Genomic DNA, 17,743 nt, shown 5'->3' with positions numbered 1-17,743 from the left:
TAAATGGCTGGTTCAAATGTTGACTTACAGTATTCTCTGACTAATGGTATTTAAATTCAGTCAAATGACCCCATTAAGAAATGTTCTTTCATACCATAGATTAAGGGTGATTCAGGTTTTGAAAGCACACCATCTTCTTTACTTGAGTGTTAAATATAGCTCTTCAGTAGCACCCTCTGCACTGTGAGTGTATGAAGATTACTGGGGCTGAATCTACTCTCCTGCGTGTGTAGCCGTTAAGATGATCACTACTAATGAGGCCTAGCACAGTGTAGGGGTTGTCTACTTCAGTCTGTTAAGGCTCTGCTGACTCTATAGGAAGCGTCAGGTTAAAAGCCCCACAAATACACTGGTAGGTTAAATGATAGCGGAGAAAAAGATGCCACCGGTTTACAGTCAAAATTGCACAGTGTGAGGCAGAAAGAAATGGGAAAAAAGCCAGAATGAAACCATTGCGTGCCATCTTTATACATCTTTCAACCAGTGTGGACTGGTTGAAAGAGCGTAATATTGTCACTACACAAGTACGTCTGGCTGCCTCCGCACTTTCCTGTGAGCACTTTGTTTGATGGTATTGCGGAAGAGATTCTGAGGTAAAGGTAAAGAAAGGGTATCTAAAACAGACAAGTAGCAGTGCAATGCGCTAGCTGGGGCCAGAAAGAGGCAAAATGCAGCAGACACATGCAGTCAATAGTTGAAACTGAAGGCAATATACCTTTGAGGAAAAGAGCCGGAGGAGCTTTTGTCCCAACAGGAAACAAAGAATATGTGGAATTAAAAGAGAACAACACAAAAAGAACACATGTAATAAACAAAAACATAGAGAACATCAAAAGAACATCAAAAGTAGAAAGAGAACAGAATACTGTAGAGACACACATACAGGAGGAGGAAGGTGCATGACAGGACACATCACACTGGAGACCAGGTTGATCTCCAGCCAAATCTACCTTTAGAGATGTGCTATATCCATGATAAAAACAAACTTGACATCAATGGTTTAGGGGTGATATTGATCCTAGTAAGGCTCAAAGCTGACCCGTTACACCAAAACAAGACAATGTCATTTTTTTGTACAGTTAATGGCATTTGTATCTAAATAAAACACATTGAATATGGATTTATACTCTCTTTCTCCATCTAACTTAAAATACCTTAGATTACCTAATCAGTTCCAGTGCGCATACATTTAGTAGATTGATTATAAATTACCTGTTGTTGTTCTCATGCATAATGCAGATATCTGAACAAATACCATCATAACATGAAATAGGACATTATTATGTTTTATTTTTCATAAAATGGTTAGAAACAAATGTATTTGTCACATACACATGGTTAGTAGATGTTAATGCAAGTGTAGCAACCATGCAGTAATATACCCTAAAAATGTCACAACAACTACCTACACACAAATGTAAAGGAATGAATACGAATATGTACATAGAAATATATAAATGAGTGATGGCAGAACGGCATAGGCAAGATGCAGTAGATGGTATAGAGTACAGTATGTACATATGAGATGAGTAATGTAGGGTATGAAAACATATAAAGCGGCATTGTTTAAAGTGGCTAGTGATATATTACATCAAGATGGGAAGATGTAGTAGATGGTATAGAGTACAGTATGTACATATGAGATGAGTAATGTAGGGTATGAGAACATTATATGAAGTGGCATTGTTTAAAGTGGCTAGTGATGCATTTAATTACATCAAGATTGCAAGATGCAGTAGATGGTATAGAGTACAGTATATACATATGAGATGAGTAATGTAGGGTATGAGAACATTATATGAAGTGGCATTGTTTAAAGTGGCTAGTGATGTATTTAATTACATCAAGATGGCAAGATGCAGTAGATGGTATAGCGTACAGTATATACATATGAGTAATGTAGGGTATGTAAACATTATATAATATAAAGTGGCTAGTGATAAATTGATTACATACATTTTTCCATTATTAAAGTGGCTGGAGTTGAGTCAGTATGTTGGCAGCAGCCACTCAATGTTAGTGATGGCTGTTTAACAGTTTGATGGCCTTGAGATAGAAGCTGTTTTTCAGTCTCTCGTTCCCCACTTTGATGCACCTGTACTGACCTCGCCTTCTGGATGATAGCGGGTTGAACAGGCAGTGGCTCGGGTGGTTGTTGTCCTTGATGATCATTTTGGCCTTCCTGTGACATTGGGTGCTGTAGGTGTCCTGGAGGGTAGGTAGTTTGCCCCCGGTGATGCGTTGTGCAGACCTCACTACCCTCTGGAGAGCCTTCCGGTTATGGGTGGAGCAGCTGTCGTACCAGGTGGTGATACAGCCAGACAGGATGCTCTCGATTGTGCATCTGTAAAACTTTGAGTGTTTTTGGTGACAAGCCGAATTCCTTCAGCCTCCTGAGGTTGAAGAGGCATTGCTGCGCCTTCTTCACCACGCTGTGTGGGTGGACCATTTCAGTTTGTCCGTGATGTGTACGCCGAGGAACTTAAAACTCTCCACCCTCTTCACTAACGTCCCATCAATGAAGATAGGGGGCTGCTCCCTCTGCTGTTTCCTGAAGTCCACGATCATCTCCTTTGTTTTGTTGACGTTGAGTGTGAGGTTATTTTCCTGACACCACACTCCGAGGGCCCTCACCTCCTCCCTGTAGGCCGTCTCGTCGTTGTTGGTAATCAAGCCTACCACTGTACTGTCATCTGTAAACTTGATGATTGAGTTGGAGGCGTGCATGGCCACGCAGTCGTGGGTGAACAGGGAGTACCGGGCTGAGAACGCACCCTTGTGGGGACCCAGTGTTGAGGATCAGCGGGGTGGAGATGTTGTTACTTACCCTCACCACCTGGGGGTGGCCAGTCAGGAAGTCCAGACCCAGTTGCACAGGGCGGGGTCGAGACCCAGGGCTGTAATCAATGAACAGCATTCTTACATAGGTATTCCTCTTGTCCAGATGGGTTAGGGCAGTGTGCAGTGTGATGGTGATTGCGTCGTCTGTGGACCTATTGGGGCGGTAAGCAAATTGGAGTGGGTCTAGGGTGTCAGGTAGGGTGGAGGTGGAGGTGATATGGTCCTTGACTAGTCTCTCAAAGCACTTCAGGATGGCGAAAGTTAGTGCTACAGGGCGGTAGTCATTTAGCTCAGTTACCTTAGCTTTCTTGGGAACTGGAACAATGGTGGCCCTCTTGAAGCATGTGGGAACAGCAGATTGAATATGTCTGTAAACACACCAGCCAGCTGGTCTGCGCATGCTCTGAGGACGCGTCCTGGGATGCCGTCTCGGCCTGCAGCCGTGCGAAGGTTAACACGTTTAAATGTTTTACTCACGTTGGCTACAGTGAAGGAGAGCCCGCAGGTTTTGGTAGCGGGCCGTGTCAGTGGCACTGTATTGTTCTCAAAGCGAGCAAAAAAGTTGTTTAGTCTGTCTGGGAGCAAGGCATCGTGATCCGCGACGGGGCTGGTTTTTCTTCTGTAGTCCGTGATTGACGGTAGACCCTGCCATATACCTCTCGTGTCTGAGCCGTTGAATTGTGACTCCACTTTGTCTCTGTACTGACGCTTAGTTTGTTTGATTGCCTTGCGGGGGGAAGAGCTACACTGTTTGTATTCAGTCATGTTTCCGGACACCTTGCCCTGATTAAAAGCACTGGTTCGCACGTTCAGTTTTGCGTGAATGCTGCCATCAATCTACGGTTTCTGGTTAGGGAATGTTTTAATAGACGCTGTGGGTACAACATCACCAATGCACTTGTTAATAAACTCGCACACCGAATCAGCGTATTCGTCAATGTTGTTGTTCGCCGTAATGCGGAACATTTCCCAGTCCACGTGATCGAAGCAATCTTGAAGAGTGGAATCCGATTGGTCGGACCAGCGTTGAACAGACCTGAGCGCGGGAGCTTTCTGTTTTAGTTTCTGTCTATAGGCTGGGAGCAACAGAATGGAGTCGTAGTCAGCTTTTCCGAAGAGAGGGCCTTATATACGTCGCGGAAGTTAGAATAACAGTGGTCTAGGGTTTGGCCAGGCCTGGTAGCACAATCGATATGCTGATAGAATTTGGGGAGCCTTGTTTTCAAATTAGCTTTGTTAAAATCCCCGGCTACAATAAATGCAGCCTCAGGATATGTGGTTTACAGTTACAGTCTCGGGTGTCTCTCTGGAATGCTACCCTTGCTCGGATTTTGTCTACCTTGTTGTCAAGAGACTGGACATTGGCGAGTAGTATGCTCGGCAGCGGTGCGCGATGTGCCCGTCTACGGCGCCTGACCAGAAGACCGCTCCGTCTGCCCCTTCTACGGCGTCGTTGTTTTGGGTCGCCAGCTGGGATCCGATCCATTGTCCTGGGGGGTAGGCCAAACAGAGGATCCGCTTCGGTAAAGTCGTATTCCTGGTCGTACTGTTGGTGAGTTGACGTTAATCTTATATCTAATAGTTCCTCCCGACTGTATGTAATAAAACCTAAGATTACCTGGGGTAACAATGTAAGAAATAACACATAAAAAACAAAATACTGCATAGTTTCCTAGGAACGCAAACGCGAGGCGGCCATCTCTGTCGGCGCCGGAAGTAGCACACATCACCCTCACTGAGTGACCCTTTTACCCAAAGCCTATGAGAAATTAAAGGATGTTATTTCCTCGATTTCCTGTTTTATTCTTAACTATTCATGAAGATCAAAAAGGAGCTCAGTCAAAGGCTTCTGCATCATATCTTGGCAGACCATGTGAAGAACCTCAGTGAGAACAACCTCGGTGAGAACATCCAGATCATTACTCATTCATCCTGCACACATTTATCTCCAAAAGCAAATCTTAGTTACAAAGAAGCTGAAACAGCAGCATCCCACAGCCTGTTAAGTACCTTGCTAGCTAACTCAGGTGCTTTCACTTTAGCTACCATGATGTTGTGGGGATTTGAAGCCCCTAAGAAAACGTCTGGTTATGTTACAAAGGTCTAAATTACAACTGCACAGCTGTGGTGTGGATTAAGTACAGGTTCAATCTATCCCGTGCCTCTCACGCAGACTGCATGGCACTCACAATGACTTCTCCCTTAAGGGAACCTAGTAGTAGTTGGCTATACATTACAGTAATACAGTGAGAGTGATTGGTAAAGCTTTCAGAGGCTGGAAATAAGGTTAGAACTCTGTGAAAACACTCTAAACTCAAATGTTACATTCTTTGAGGAGAAATGTACACATATACTATAAGTTCCCTGAGAGAAAATCTGACAATTTTGTATTTACCACTTGTGGGCCTACTTTGTTTTGGATATACAACACTCACCGGGTTTTTATTTTTCTTGTCCTTTTTTGTGCTTGGCTTCCTGTTGCTCACAAAGTAGTGCAGTGTTCCATACTCTATCAGAGCGGCGAAAACAAAGATGAAGCACACGGACACAAAGAGGTCCATGGCCGTCACGTAGGATACCTTAGGCAGCGACTTCCTGGCTATGGTACTCAGCGTAGTCATGGTCAGCACAGTGGTAATGCCTGTCAATGGACAAGAGGGTCAAGATGAGGGTAAAGAGAGGTTATAGCAGCAAAGGGTAACATATACCATTTGTGACCTATTTAAGAAGCTACAATTGAGCAGTTGGCGTACAGGCGTACAGTTGAAGTCAGAAGTTTACATACACTTTGGTTGGAGTCATTAAAACTAGTTTTTCAACCATCCACAAATTTCTTGTTAACAAACTATAGTTTTGGCAAGTCGGTTAGGATATCTACTTTGTGCATGACACAAGTAATTCTTCCAACAACTGTTTACAGACAGATTATTTCACTTATATTTCAATGTATCACAATTAGAGTGAGAATTAGTGTTTACATACACTAAGTTGACTAAGTTGAAAATTCCAGAAAATGATATCATGGCTTTAGAAGCTTCTGATAGGCTAATTGATATCATTTGAGTCATTTGGAGGCGTACCTGTGGAATGTATTGCTTGACATTATGGGAAAATCAAAAGAAATCAGCCAAGACCTCAGAAAAAGAATTGTAGACCTCCACAAGTCTGGTTCATCCTTGGGAGCAATTTCCAAATGTCTGAAGGTACCACATTCATCTGTACAAACAATTGTACGAAAGTATAAACACCATGGGACCACACAGCTATCATACCGCTCAGGAAGGAGACGCATTCTATCTCCTAGAGATGAACGTACTTTGGTGCAAAAGTGCAAATCAATCCCAGAACAACAGCAAAGGACCTTGTGAAGATGCTGGAGGAAACAGGTACAAAAGTATCTATATCCACAGTTAAACAAGTCCTATATCGAAATAACCTGAAAGGCTGCTCAGCAAGGAAGAAGCCACTGCACCAAAACCGCCATAAAAAAGCCAGACTATGGTTTGCAACTGCACATGGGGATGAAGATCGTACTTTTTGGAGAAATGTCCTCTGGTCTGATGAAACAAAAATAGAGCTGTTTGGCCATAATGACCATCGTTATGCTTGGAGGAAAAAGGGGGAGGATTGCAAGCCAAAGAACACCATACCAATTGTGAAAGCACGGGGTGGCACCATCATGTTGTGGGGGTGCTTTGGGGTGCAGGAGGGACTGGTGCACTTCACAAAACAGATGGCACCATGAGGGGGGAGAATGATGTGTATATATTGAAGTAATATCTCAAGACATCAGTCAGGAAGTTAAAGCTTGGTTGCAAATGGGTCTTCCAAATGTAAAATGACTGCAAGCAAAATGGCTTAAGGACAACAAAGTCAAGGTATTGAATTGGCCATCACAAAGCCCTGACCTCAATCCTATAGAAAATGTGTGGGCAGAACTGAAAAAGCATGTGCAAGCAAGGAAGCCTACAAACCTGACTCAGTTACACCAGCTCTGTCAGGAGGAATGGGCCAAAATTCACCCAATTTATTGTGGCAAGCTTGTAAAAGGCTACCCAAAATGTTTGACCCAAGTTAAACAATTTAAAGGCAATGCTACCAAATATGAATTGAGTGTATGTAAACTTCTGACCCACTGGGAATGTGATGAAAGAAATAAAAGCTGAAATAAATAATTCTCTCTACTATTATTCTGACATTTTACATTCTTAAAATAAATCGGTGATCCTAACTGACCTAAGACAGGGATTTTTTTACTAGGATTAAAAATCAGGAATTGTGAAAAACGGAGTTGAAATGTATTTGGCTAAGGTGTATGTAAACTTCCGACTTCAACTGTGTCACACGTCACAATTTCACAGGATAATTTTTATTTTTATTTTATTATTATTTTTTTAAGTTTGCATTTTTTTTCAGAAATCAAATTGTTTTGGTCACATACACATGATTAGCAGATGTTATCGCGAGTGTCGCGAAATGCTTGTGCTTCTAGTTCCGACAGTGTAGCAATATCTAACAATTCCACAACAACTACTTAATACACACAAATCTAAGTAAAGAAATGGAATATGAATATATACATATAAATATATAAATAGCAATGACCGAGCGGCATAGGCAAGATGCCATAGATGGTATAAAAATACAGAGATGAGTAATGCAAGATATGTAAACAGTATTAAAGTGGCATTATTGAAGTGACTAGTGATCCATTATTAAAGTGGCCAATGATTTCAAGTCTGTACATAGGCAGCAGCCTCTCTGTGTTAGTGATGGCTGTTTAACAGTTTGAATGCCTTGAGATAGAGAAATGCCTTCTTGAACATGTGAACTCCCATGTGCCTTAATAACAAACGTGTATGCCATTTGTAAATACGAATGCAATTGTTAAATTACAAGCCTAGTTGGTTTAGCCACGGAAAAAGTCCGGAACCTTCCCGCCAGCCATTATTGGATGAGATAACGGGGGGCTTGACATGCCGAGTGATAGGTTTGGATTAGTCTGCCATGCAGCTCGCGTCTGTCTAACATGAACTGCTCAGTATGTGTAGATAATCCTTGCTACCGCTGCTTTTTGTAAAGATATAATGTTAGCCATGGTGGTGTTGCTACTACTCTCAACAAAATTACTGTACTTAATTTAGCAGGCACTATCGTCAAAGATGGGGAAAAGGAGAAAGTTGTGATAGACTACTTTCTGCACACGGTCAGTGTAAACTGGAGTGACTTGACACAAAGGGCCAAACAAGCTGTAGCTAGCTACAATTTAAACAGAAAAGACACAGGACGTCTTACTTAAAGTGGTTCCAGTCTGCCATAAAGTTTTCAGATATTATAAATCCATAATTTTGTCAGGCAGTCGTTTTTTTGCAAGTTAAATCGTACTGTTCGCTAGCTAAAAAAATTGCTCGCTGTCTCGCAAGCTAATGTTACCCGTATAATCTGAATAGTAATTGTATTAGTATCTCAGAAAACCATTTACATTGCTAGTTATAGCTTAATGTTAGCTAACTAACATTGAACCTACTTGATTAGCTTTAGCTACCTGCAGAATCATCCTACAGCATTTCATGCATGGTGGCTAGCTATGACATTCAGTTTGTACTGTAGCTATGGGGTTGGGATTATGGTTTATGTTTAGCTAGCTAACTTCATTATTTAGCTAGCTAAATCGAGGTGGTCGGTCACATTTTTAGGGATGTTGGATTCTAGGATTTGGGGATATTGTGCAGTGGAGGCATTAAACCATGTAGGAGATGTAGAAGACTAACATGAAAAGTTGTGAGAGAGTATGCCTTTGTTTATTGAGGATGTATCTACTATTCAATGGTCTCAGAGATGTGAGGAAAAAAAGATACAAAAACTCTAAATAAACTTTCTGTACAAAAATGTATTCTCATAGGAGATTATTAGAATGGAGGAATCTCAGACTGGTTGAACAAAATAAAATATGCATGATATACAGTGGGGATGGTTGAACAATTTTAGCATCCTGCAAATGAATAGAGCTTGCTATTTTATCCTTATGGGTTTAAAATTCATTACATACTTCATTCCAGCAGGTTATACCAAAGTGCTTTATCTGGACACATAATCCACATCATACTTATACCCCAAATAAAAAGGAACTCAATGAAACAATATCATTTAGTATAGTGATCAGAAAAAAATATTCTGGAAAGGGTTAGAGTACTGGATTACACGAAACTAAAGGATTGTGAAATGCACTGTCTGTTTAATTGCAACCAATTGACACAGTATGACGTGTAGTCTCCCATAACGGATGGCATAGGGACCAGCTGTTTTGGTTCGCTTGATCCACAACATATCCATGCTTTCGAATTCAGCCAATATGTTCATACCATGCCTTACCATCAGCCATCTGGTGCATGTAAGAGACATGATGATGTTGAGGGAGATACTTCATCGGGGGAAACCCTTTAACGAAGCACACAGGTAGCACAGATATGTGTTTATCGTGTACATCTTCCAACATCCCTGCCTCAAACACACACTCCAGCTCTTCAACAAGTCACTCTAATATATCATGAGGGCTTTAGGCTAATCTGGTTGTTATTTATCTATTTTTTATTCAAAACGAGAGACATCATCATGCCTCAAGATTAATGTTGTAATATCCATAGGGGTGCCTAGAGTGATTGTGATATTTGGTTGGATGGCACTGAAGGATTAAGAATTATGTCACAGCCATTAATCCTTCCAGCTAGCTAACCAACATTTACCTCCCTGTTATCTTTGGGAAGGAAATTAAGCTATTTGACTACATTTACATGTTGGCAGGCAACTCAATTTGTCATGATATTAGTAAAATGTTATGAAGATTATATAAAAAAAATATATATATATATAAGATATAGACACTGGCAGTACATTTAATAATAAATCAACCTCTCACAGTAATAGGGTATAACATTGTTTCTAAAAGTCAAAAAGCTCTTCTATGATAAGAAGTGGATGTCCGTGTGTCACGCCCTGGCCTTAGTTACCTTTGTTTTCTTTATTATTTTGGTTAGGTCAGGGTGTGACATGGGGGATTTATGTGTTTTGGCTGGTCTATGGGGTTTTGTATGATTATGGTGTGTTACCTAGTCTAGGTGTTTATGGAAGTCTATGGTTGCTTAGATTGGTTCTCAATTAGAGGCAGGTGTTTATTGTTGTCTCTGATTGGGAACCATATTTAGGCAGCCATGTTCTTTGGGTATTTTGTGGGTGATTGTCTTCCGTCTTTGTGTCATTGCACCAGATAGGACTGTTTCGGTTTTCACATTTGTTTATTCATTTATTTTGTAGTGTTCACATTTATTGTCCTTATTAAATATGTTGAACACTAACCACGCTGCATTTTGGTCAGAAGAAAACCGTTACACCGTGAACTGGATTGATTTACATTCAGCAATACTTTCAAAGATCCTGGTGTGAGTGCTTGTGGTCAGGGTCGAGAAGCTTGGAGGTGCACAAGCAGCTGACTAAGGAATATGTAACTAAAAGACGACGTTCTCTGAAGATGGCCACCCTTTCGGAGACAGGGGCAGGTTCAATAGCTCACACATTCTCCTCACACATCCCCCCCTTTTGCTTTAAGCAAAGTTTGGCCCCTGCATTTTTACGTAGAGGCTGCATCTCCCCTGAGCTTTGCATAAAACATATGCGTTCGGCTGGGCTCATAGAATCAAGATGGACTAGTTACTGAAGCAGCTGACTTCTCTGGGCGCTAAAGGTCGGTCTGGACCACAACAAGTCCTATTTTATGAGAGACCGAGACTAATTAGGGACCACACTGCTAATGAACTCTACTGATAAAAGTGCAAAAACCTATGTTTGTGTTGTGGCTAGGATGGCTGATTGTGAATCTGATGAGATTAAATACAGGAGAGAAGCAGAATTATCACTCTTTTATTCTCTGATTGATGAGATTTGTATTGCTTTGTTGTTACCTAAGGATGTTCTAGCAGGTACAGCATCCTTGTTGATCCAAAAGGAGACCCAGGAGAGGACAACGATGAGGGTGCAGGGGATATAGGTCTGAATGGTGAAGTAACCCATCCTCCTGCTCAGGTCGAAGAAGACTGTCAGAACAACGTAGTCTCCTAAAGACGAGAGACGACAAGAGAGAAAGCGAACATTGAATCACCATATGGAAATTACACTCAACTAAAATATAAACGCAACAAGTGTTGGTCCCATGTTTCAAGAACTGAAATATAACGTCCCAGGCATTTTCCATACACACAAAAAGCTTCTTTCTCTCAAATGGTATGCACAAATGTGTTTTCATCCCTATTGGTGAGCATTTGTCCTTTACCAATGTGTATGGGGGAGGGGTATGTGCTGCTGAGGAGTATTTATGTCTGTAATAAAGTCTGGCTCCCCATTGGGTGGGCCTATGCCTTCCCAGGCCCACCCATGGCTGCACCTCTACCCAGTCATGTGACATTCATAGATTAGGGCCTAATGAATTAATTTCAATTGACTGATTTCCCTATATGAACTGTAGCTCAGTGAAGTCTTAGAAATTGTTACATTTGCATGTATTCTTTTGTTCAGTAAACGTAATATGCAGGAAGGCAATGCAGTCAATACAATTACCATAGAGAAATACATAAATGCCATACAGTCAACAGATAAACAGTAGACAGGAGTAGGTAAATATGTGGGATTTTAGTATTGCGTATACTGGATATCCGATTTGCACATAACATCACAACATCCATCCTGAAGACTACATATCCCCTTATCACAGGGTATCCCTGCCTCCTACACCTTCCGGGATCTGCTCTATTCTGTCTGCTATATGGAGTTACAAAGTTTGTGAGAGTGCCAAGCAGCTCACCCTGCATGTGTAGGTTTACAGAGAGCTCACCGTATGTTGTACACTAATTGATTAACACCACAATGTAAGCTGTGTCAGAAACCCTCCTGTCCCCTACTATAGTTTTGTGCTCGTAAGCCTGTGAGGCATCGAGCATACTCTCCTAGCCCCTTTTCTGCTCGGCGAGTGGGGCAGCGCTGCTTCTCGGATGGAATGAGAACAGCTGGCTTTATTAATAAAGCACCAAGCTATTTGGCAACCTGGTAATTTATCTCACGAGTTAAAAAAAAAGAAAAAAAAGAAACACACGTTGTCTGCCATTTCTGCAAAACACCAACATCTGTGTGTGCACACAGCAGGACTTTGTGATCAATCCCAGGTTACACCTTACCTCACCTCCACACTGATGGCATCATTAGATAGCCGAGTACAGCGGTAGAGAGGGAGAAAGAGCACCATTACCGCTCATATCTCCATGCTATTTTCTGCCGACGAGGCAGTTGGTAGGAGGAGAGAGAGACATGAAGGATGATCTGAGGGGTCTGTGGTCCACTATTTGTTTTTTATTAACATTACATAAGTTAAGGCCTGGAAGTTGCACAGAGAGCCCCTGGCAGCTGAGAAACTGCCAGTTAATACATTTATTGAGCTTGGTCAGCAGTGGCCTAGCCACATTGCATTACCCTCCACTATTTATAATGATGGGCTTCGCCAACGGACTCAAATACTACCTTAGTGCAAGACACCCCCCCGCTGCACAACAGTACAGAACATCTCTGGCAGTGTTTCCTACAGTCATTACAGAGAACAGTGCTCTCCTGATAGAGACTTGAGGTGAGGATATCGACAACCTCCTCCATTAGAGATCAAGGCTAATGTATCAGTAGCAATTCAAAAATGCCTTCCTGTTGTCATGTAACACTCAGCTTTCTTGTTTATCACCTTGTTAATTTGTGTAGCTCAGAACCCCATTATCTCTCACCACGGAAAACATTATTATTCCTTCAATGGACAACACAAGAGTGGAGCTAGCCAATGAATGAAAGGTCAAATGGAGATACGATAGCTAGATATACAGTTGAAGTCGGAAGTTTACATACACTTAGGTTGGAGTCATTAAAACCTTCCTTTCAAACACTCCACAAATTTCTTGTTAACAAACTATAGTTTTGGCAAGTCGGTTAGGACATCGACTTTGCGCATGACACAAGTAATTTTTCCAACATTTGTTTATGGACTGATTATTTCACTTCTAATTCACTGTTTCACAAATCCAGTGGGTCAGAGGTTTACATACACTAAGTTGACTGCCTTTAAACAGCTTGGAAAATTCCAGAAAATTATGTCATGGCATTAGAAGCTTCTGATAGGCTAATTGACATCATTTGAGTCAATTGGAGGAGTACCTGTGGATGAATTTCAAGGATACCTTCAAACTCAGTGCCTCTTTGCTTGACATCATGGGAAAATCAAAAGAAATCAGCCAAGACCTCAGAAAAAGAATTGTAGACCTCCACAAGTCTGGTTCATTCTTGGGAGCAATTTTCAAATTCCTGAAGGTACCAGATTCATCTGTACAAACAATAGTACGAAAGTATAAACACCATGGGACAACGCAGCCATCATACCGCTCAGGAAGGAGATGCGTTCTGTCTCCTAGAGATGAAGGTACTTTGGTGCGAAAAGTGCAAATCAATCCCAGAACAACAGCAAAGGACCTTGTGAAGATGCTGGAGGAAACAGGTACAAAAGTATCTATATCCACAGTAGAACGAGTCCTATATCGACATAACCTGAAAGGCCGCTCAGCAAGGAAGAAGCCACTGCACAAAAACCGCCATAAAAAAAGTCAGACTATGGTTTGCAACTGCACATGGGGACAAAGATTGTACATTTTTGAGAAATGTCCTCTGGTCTGATGAAACAAAAATATAACTGTTTGGCCATAATGACCATCGTTATGTTTGGAGGAAAAGGGGGAGGCTTGCAAGCCGAAGAACACCATCCCAACCGTGAAGCACGGGGTGGCAGCATAATTTTGTGGTGGTGCTTTGCTGCAGGAGGGACTAGTGCAAAAGATAGATGACGTCATGAGGAGGGAAAATTATGTGGATATATTGAAGCAACATCTCAAGACATCAGTCAGGAAGTTAAAGCTTGGTTGCAAATGGCTCTTCCAAATTGACAATGACCCCAAGCAAACTTCCAAAACTGTGGCAAAATGGCTTAAAGACAACAAAGTCAAGGTATTGGAGTGGCCGTCACAAAGCCCTGACCTCAATCCTATAGAAAATTTGTGGGCAGAAATGAAAAAGCGTGTGCGAGCAAGGAGGCCTACAAACCTGACTCAGTTACACCAGCTCTGTCAGGAGGAATGGGCCGAAATCCACCCAACTTATTGTCGGAAACTTGTGGAAGGCTACCCAAAACGTTTGACCCATGTTAAACAATTTAAATGCAATGCTACCAAATATTAATTGAGTGTATGTAAACTTCTGACCCACTGGGAATGTGATGAAAGAAATTAAAGCTGAAATAAATTATTCTCTCTACTATTATTCTGAAATGTCACATTATGAAAATAAAGTGGTGATCCTAACTGACCTAAGACAGGGATTTTTTACTAGGATTAAATGTCAGGAATTGTGAAAAACTGAGTTTAAATGTATTTGGCAAAGGTGTATGTAAACGTCCGACTTCAACTGTATCTGGTTAATCCCATTTATGCATTGCATGAGTGCAGTAGACATTGTGATGAACAAAGTACATAGGGTGTAACGTTTGATACACACACCACTGATCAACACAACCCAATCATGTTTTGATGGGGCTGCGCACGGCACGGCAGCAGTGACACATCACACATTATCATGGCCCACGGCTCACCATTCCTGGCTCTCCTCTTTTCTTTTTTCTGTGTTTCAATAAAAGCCCTAAAAATAGCCCTCCCAAATTATTTAGTGAAATGTAATATTGTGTCCTTGGCATGTGCTGCATAGGTCTCCCTTTCTCTCTCTCCCTCCACAGAATCTACAAAGCTTCTGTGAGGGAAGTTGCCGGCTCATCCCAATGCATTTCTCAGTGCACTCCAGGACATCAAAGGGCCCTGTCTGCTTCTCCCTAATGACAGCCTAGCGTGTGCACACGAATGTCCGCACGCACACACACACACGCACACACACGCAGACACACACACACACACACACACACACCTCAAAGCTCCTCTCTTTCTGTCAGAAGATCTGATCTGTCAGCCCACAAGATAATGGAACAAATGGCGTAGGTGTAGAAATGCCTGTCCTCCTTTAATCTTCACACCGTGGGAATGCATGAAGCAACGCTTCCTTCTCACAGGCAGGCAACTCTTCTGGTGGGATTATACCTAATATATTTATAATATTTATTTTACTTCTCTTTGACGCGAGAAAATGCAAGGCCCTTATCCAGGAACATTAAAGATGGTTGGAAATCGGCTCAATGGTTTAGGTTGGGTGATGCCAATGAAGATGAAGCCTCTTCCATGTGCAGGTTGAGATACAGTAGATCTTGGATTCATTTAGCCTATGTGGGTTAAAATATTTCTCCCTCGTCTAGTGGTTAGCCTAACTGGTGGGCTATTGGTTGGAGATTTTCTGTTTTGTTCTATTCAAATAGACCTCTTGCTCTTCTATGAAACAGAAACATTTTGAAAAAATGATAATGCTGTGAAAAATCCACCATATTGCCTAAACAATGACTCAAAATTGAACTCATTGTTTATATTGAGATATTGCTTTCTGTGTTTGTATTAGTATAGCTGCACATTTTCCTGATGCAGGCAATTTAGTAAGAAACCTCACAGATGTAATCGTCTCCTCCTGTAAAGATTTATGGAATGCAATAATGTTTTGGCAAGGAAGATCATTCAGAGCACACTGTTAAAACCTCTGGGACTGCTAGATAGAATTAAACACACAACACAGGCCTCGCTCTGCTCGTACTCCTACCATCCCAGATCCCACTGCAACAAGATTACTGTGGTAAAAAAGCAGTTAAATTTCCTATCGTAGATGGAAAGAAATATTGTCTTTGGATGGGCGGAGGAAATGCTGAAACATCAGTCCCTGGAATGTTGCTGGCTGCATATTGCCGGGGCGACTGCTTTCAGGAGATGGGATATGGTAATCCCAGCTTGGGTTGCTGACTAGTAGAAAAGCTGCTGCCACAGGAGAATCTCTCTCACCCCCTATAAATTGGCATGATGGAGACAGGCAGGCTTGGACCTGCGGCACATGTTGGCCGTCCCACGGTCAGAGGCATCTGGTGACAGGATGGCATGATGTCTTGCTAGGGCCTCAGCCTCGCTGTCAAGGGTCGGCTATGAGGGGAGATGGTATGCATAACCACAGAGCACAGTCTATTAGAAAGGATGGTAAGCATGACTGTGGGCTCAGCTACAGTATAAGAGGGGATGTTGAGCAGCACAATACACTGGGGAGTGGGGACACAGCCGTTACAGTGTCTGTCTAGGGTCTTTATTAATGCCTATGTGCGGAGGATTATACAGCATGTCTTAGTCAGGGAATAGTGTGCCCGCTGTTCAAAGAGATTACCACCATGGTCTCAGGTCCAGGATCGGACTACCACATCTGGGGTTTACGTAACCACCCAGATCTGAATTTTAACTCCCAGTCCAGTCAGTCTCCACTCCCCATATCTAATACATTTATTTCCTTATCTTCCTCCGCTTGCTCCCCATTTGAACTGGTTTAGGGGAGACTTATCCCCTTCACAGAACAATCAGAGCGGTGATGAGCAAACTCTAATCCCAGATGTGCTAGGAAAAATGAGATAATCTGCAATTCAAAAAGACAAGATCTAATTAGTGAAGGCAAGCCATTGCGGTGGTTGGCGGTAGACCTGGAGCTTCGCCAGTAAGGAGATGCACCCTTATAGCTTAGAGGTATGCAGCACACAGTGCAATTAGGGCAGGCTTTCCAAACCCAAAACAGAAGGCATGGGGTCTGTTCAATCAGACTCATACTGTACTGCACATGCTGTCATTTTCTAGTTGTCATAGCAATATTTTCTCTAAGCACGGATCCATCCTCACAAAGTAATACATTTAGAGGGGTTTTTCGAGGAGCTCCTACAAGCTGAGAATATTTCACATTTCATTTGGACATGGGAAAGGTGCAAAATAGCTTACACGACAGCTCAGCTGTAGTCGTGGAATTATATCGCAGAGAGTCACGTTGAATGTACCCGGTACCACTACCTTAGAGAAAGGTCATCCTCTCATTGCCTGCAGTCTAAGTGATCTGACATCTAATGAATAGTCTCGGAAATATGAGGAAGAGATGACATACTATATCACAGTACTACGGAGCACACTTTCTTTTGTAGTAAACAATTTTTTAAAATGATGTCATAAACTAATCAGCGAGCCACAAGTTATAGTGAGACCAGCAAGTCACCTCTCGCCTCATAATGTCCTTGTTGATTAGCTTGGAGAGCCATGAGGGCTAGAGTGAGTAGGGAGCCATAGACTCCTGTGTCGTGTCCATAGGGGGCACTAAGTCACGTGACCCCCTCAGATTTGTCCTGTTCTACATTCTTTTCAGATGTTTTGACTGAACTTCATTTTTAAGCCCATGCTTTATCGTAATCCATTCTCCCGAGTAAGTAGAGATACCGGACGCTAGATGCTCGAGTGTCTGCAGTATCGTCAGTGGAGGAGGAGAGAGCTAGTATAGAGTGACACTCACAGCGTTGGATTTGATTTTAGCTGCTGGTGATTGGCATGGGGTATGTTTGTAAATGAATTTGATCAAGCTATGGAGCCTATTGATTCCGTGATGAATAAATAAAACAAACTTGTTTTTGTTTTTTCTCTGTAATACTAGCCACCGAGCAATTTCATTTGATGGAAATTCATAGATAGAGATTGAAAGGCATTTAGATTGTTCTTTTCAAAACTGAAATTACAATAAATATGTACATAATTATTGACTGAAATTAATGTAATTATTCGATTATGATACTATATACCAGTGTGATAATTATACTATACTTCTAATGATTAGAAGTTCT

General features: G+C 41.9%; 1 protein-coding gene across 3 annotated transcripts in view; it reads right to left on the bottom strand.

Annotated features, from left to right (window-relative positions):
• The window catches only part of LOC110537755 (gamma-aminobutyric acid receptor subunit gamma-2), a 68,158-nt gene that overhangs the window by 6,611 nt on the left and 43,804 nt on the right, over positions 1-17,743 (bottom strand). For 2 of the 3 annotated variants that reach the window (XM_021624119.2, XM_021624120.2), the window contains exons 7-9: positions 10,797-10,949; positions 5,277-5,482; positions 716-739 (exon numbers count right to left, since the gene is read on the bottom strand). In XM_021624119.2, the coding sequence (XP_021479794.1) occupies positions 716-739; positions 5,277-5,482; positions 10,797-10,949 (383 nt within the window). The remainder of the gene's footprint in view (positions 1-715; positions 740-5,276; positions 5,483-10,796; positions 10,950-17,743) is intronic. The other variant, XM_021624121.2, reaches the window with a different exon arrangement.

Source organism: Oncorhynchus mykiss, chromosome 12, assembly GCF_013265735.2.
Source record: "Oncorhynchus mykiss isolate Arlee chromosome 12, USDA_OmykA_1.1, whole genome shotgun sequence".
Lineage (NCBI taxonomy): Eukaryota > Metazoa > Chordata > Actinopteri > Salmoniformes > Salmonidae > Oncorhynchus > Oncorhynchus mykiss.
This window is presented reverse-complemented; position numbering and strand designations above follow the sequence as displayed.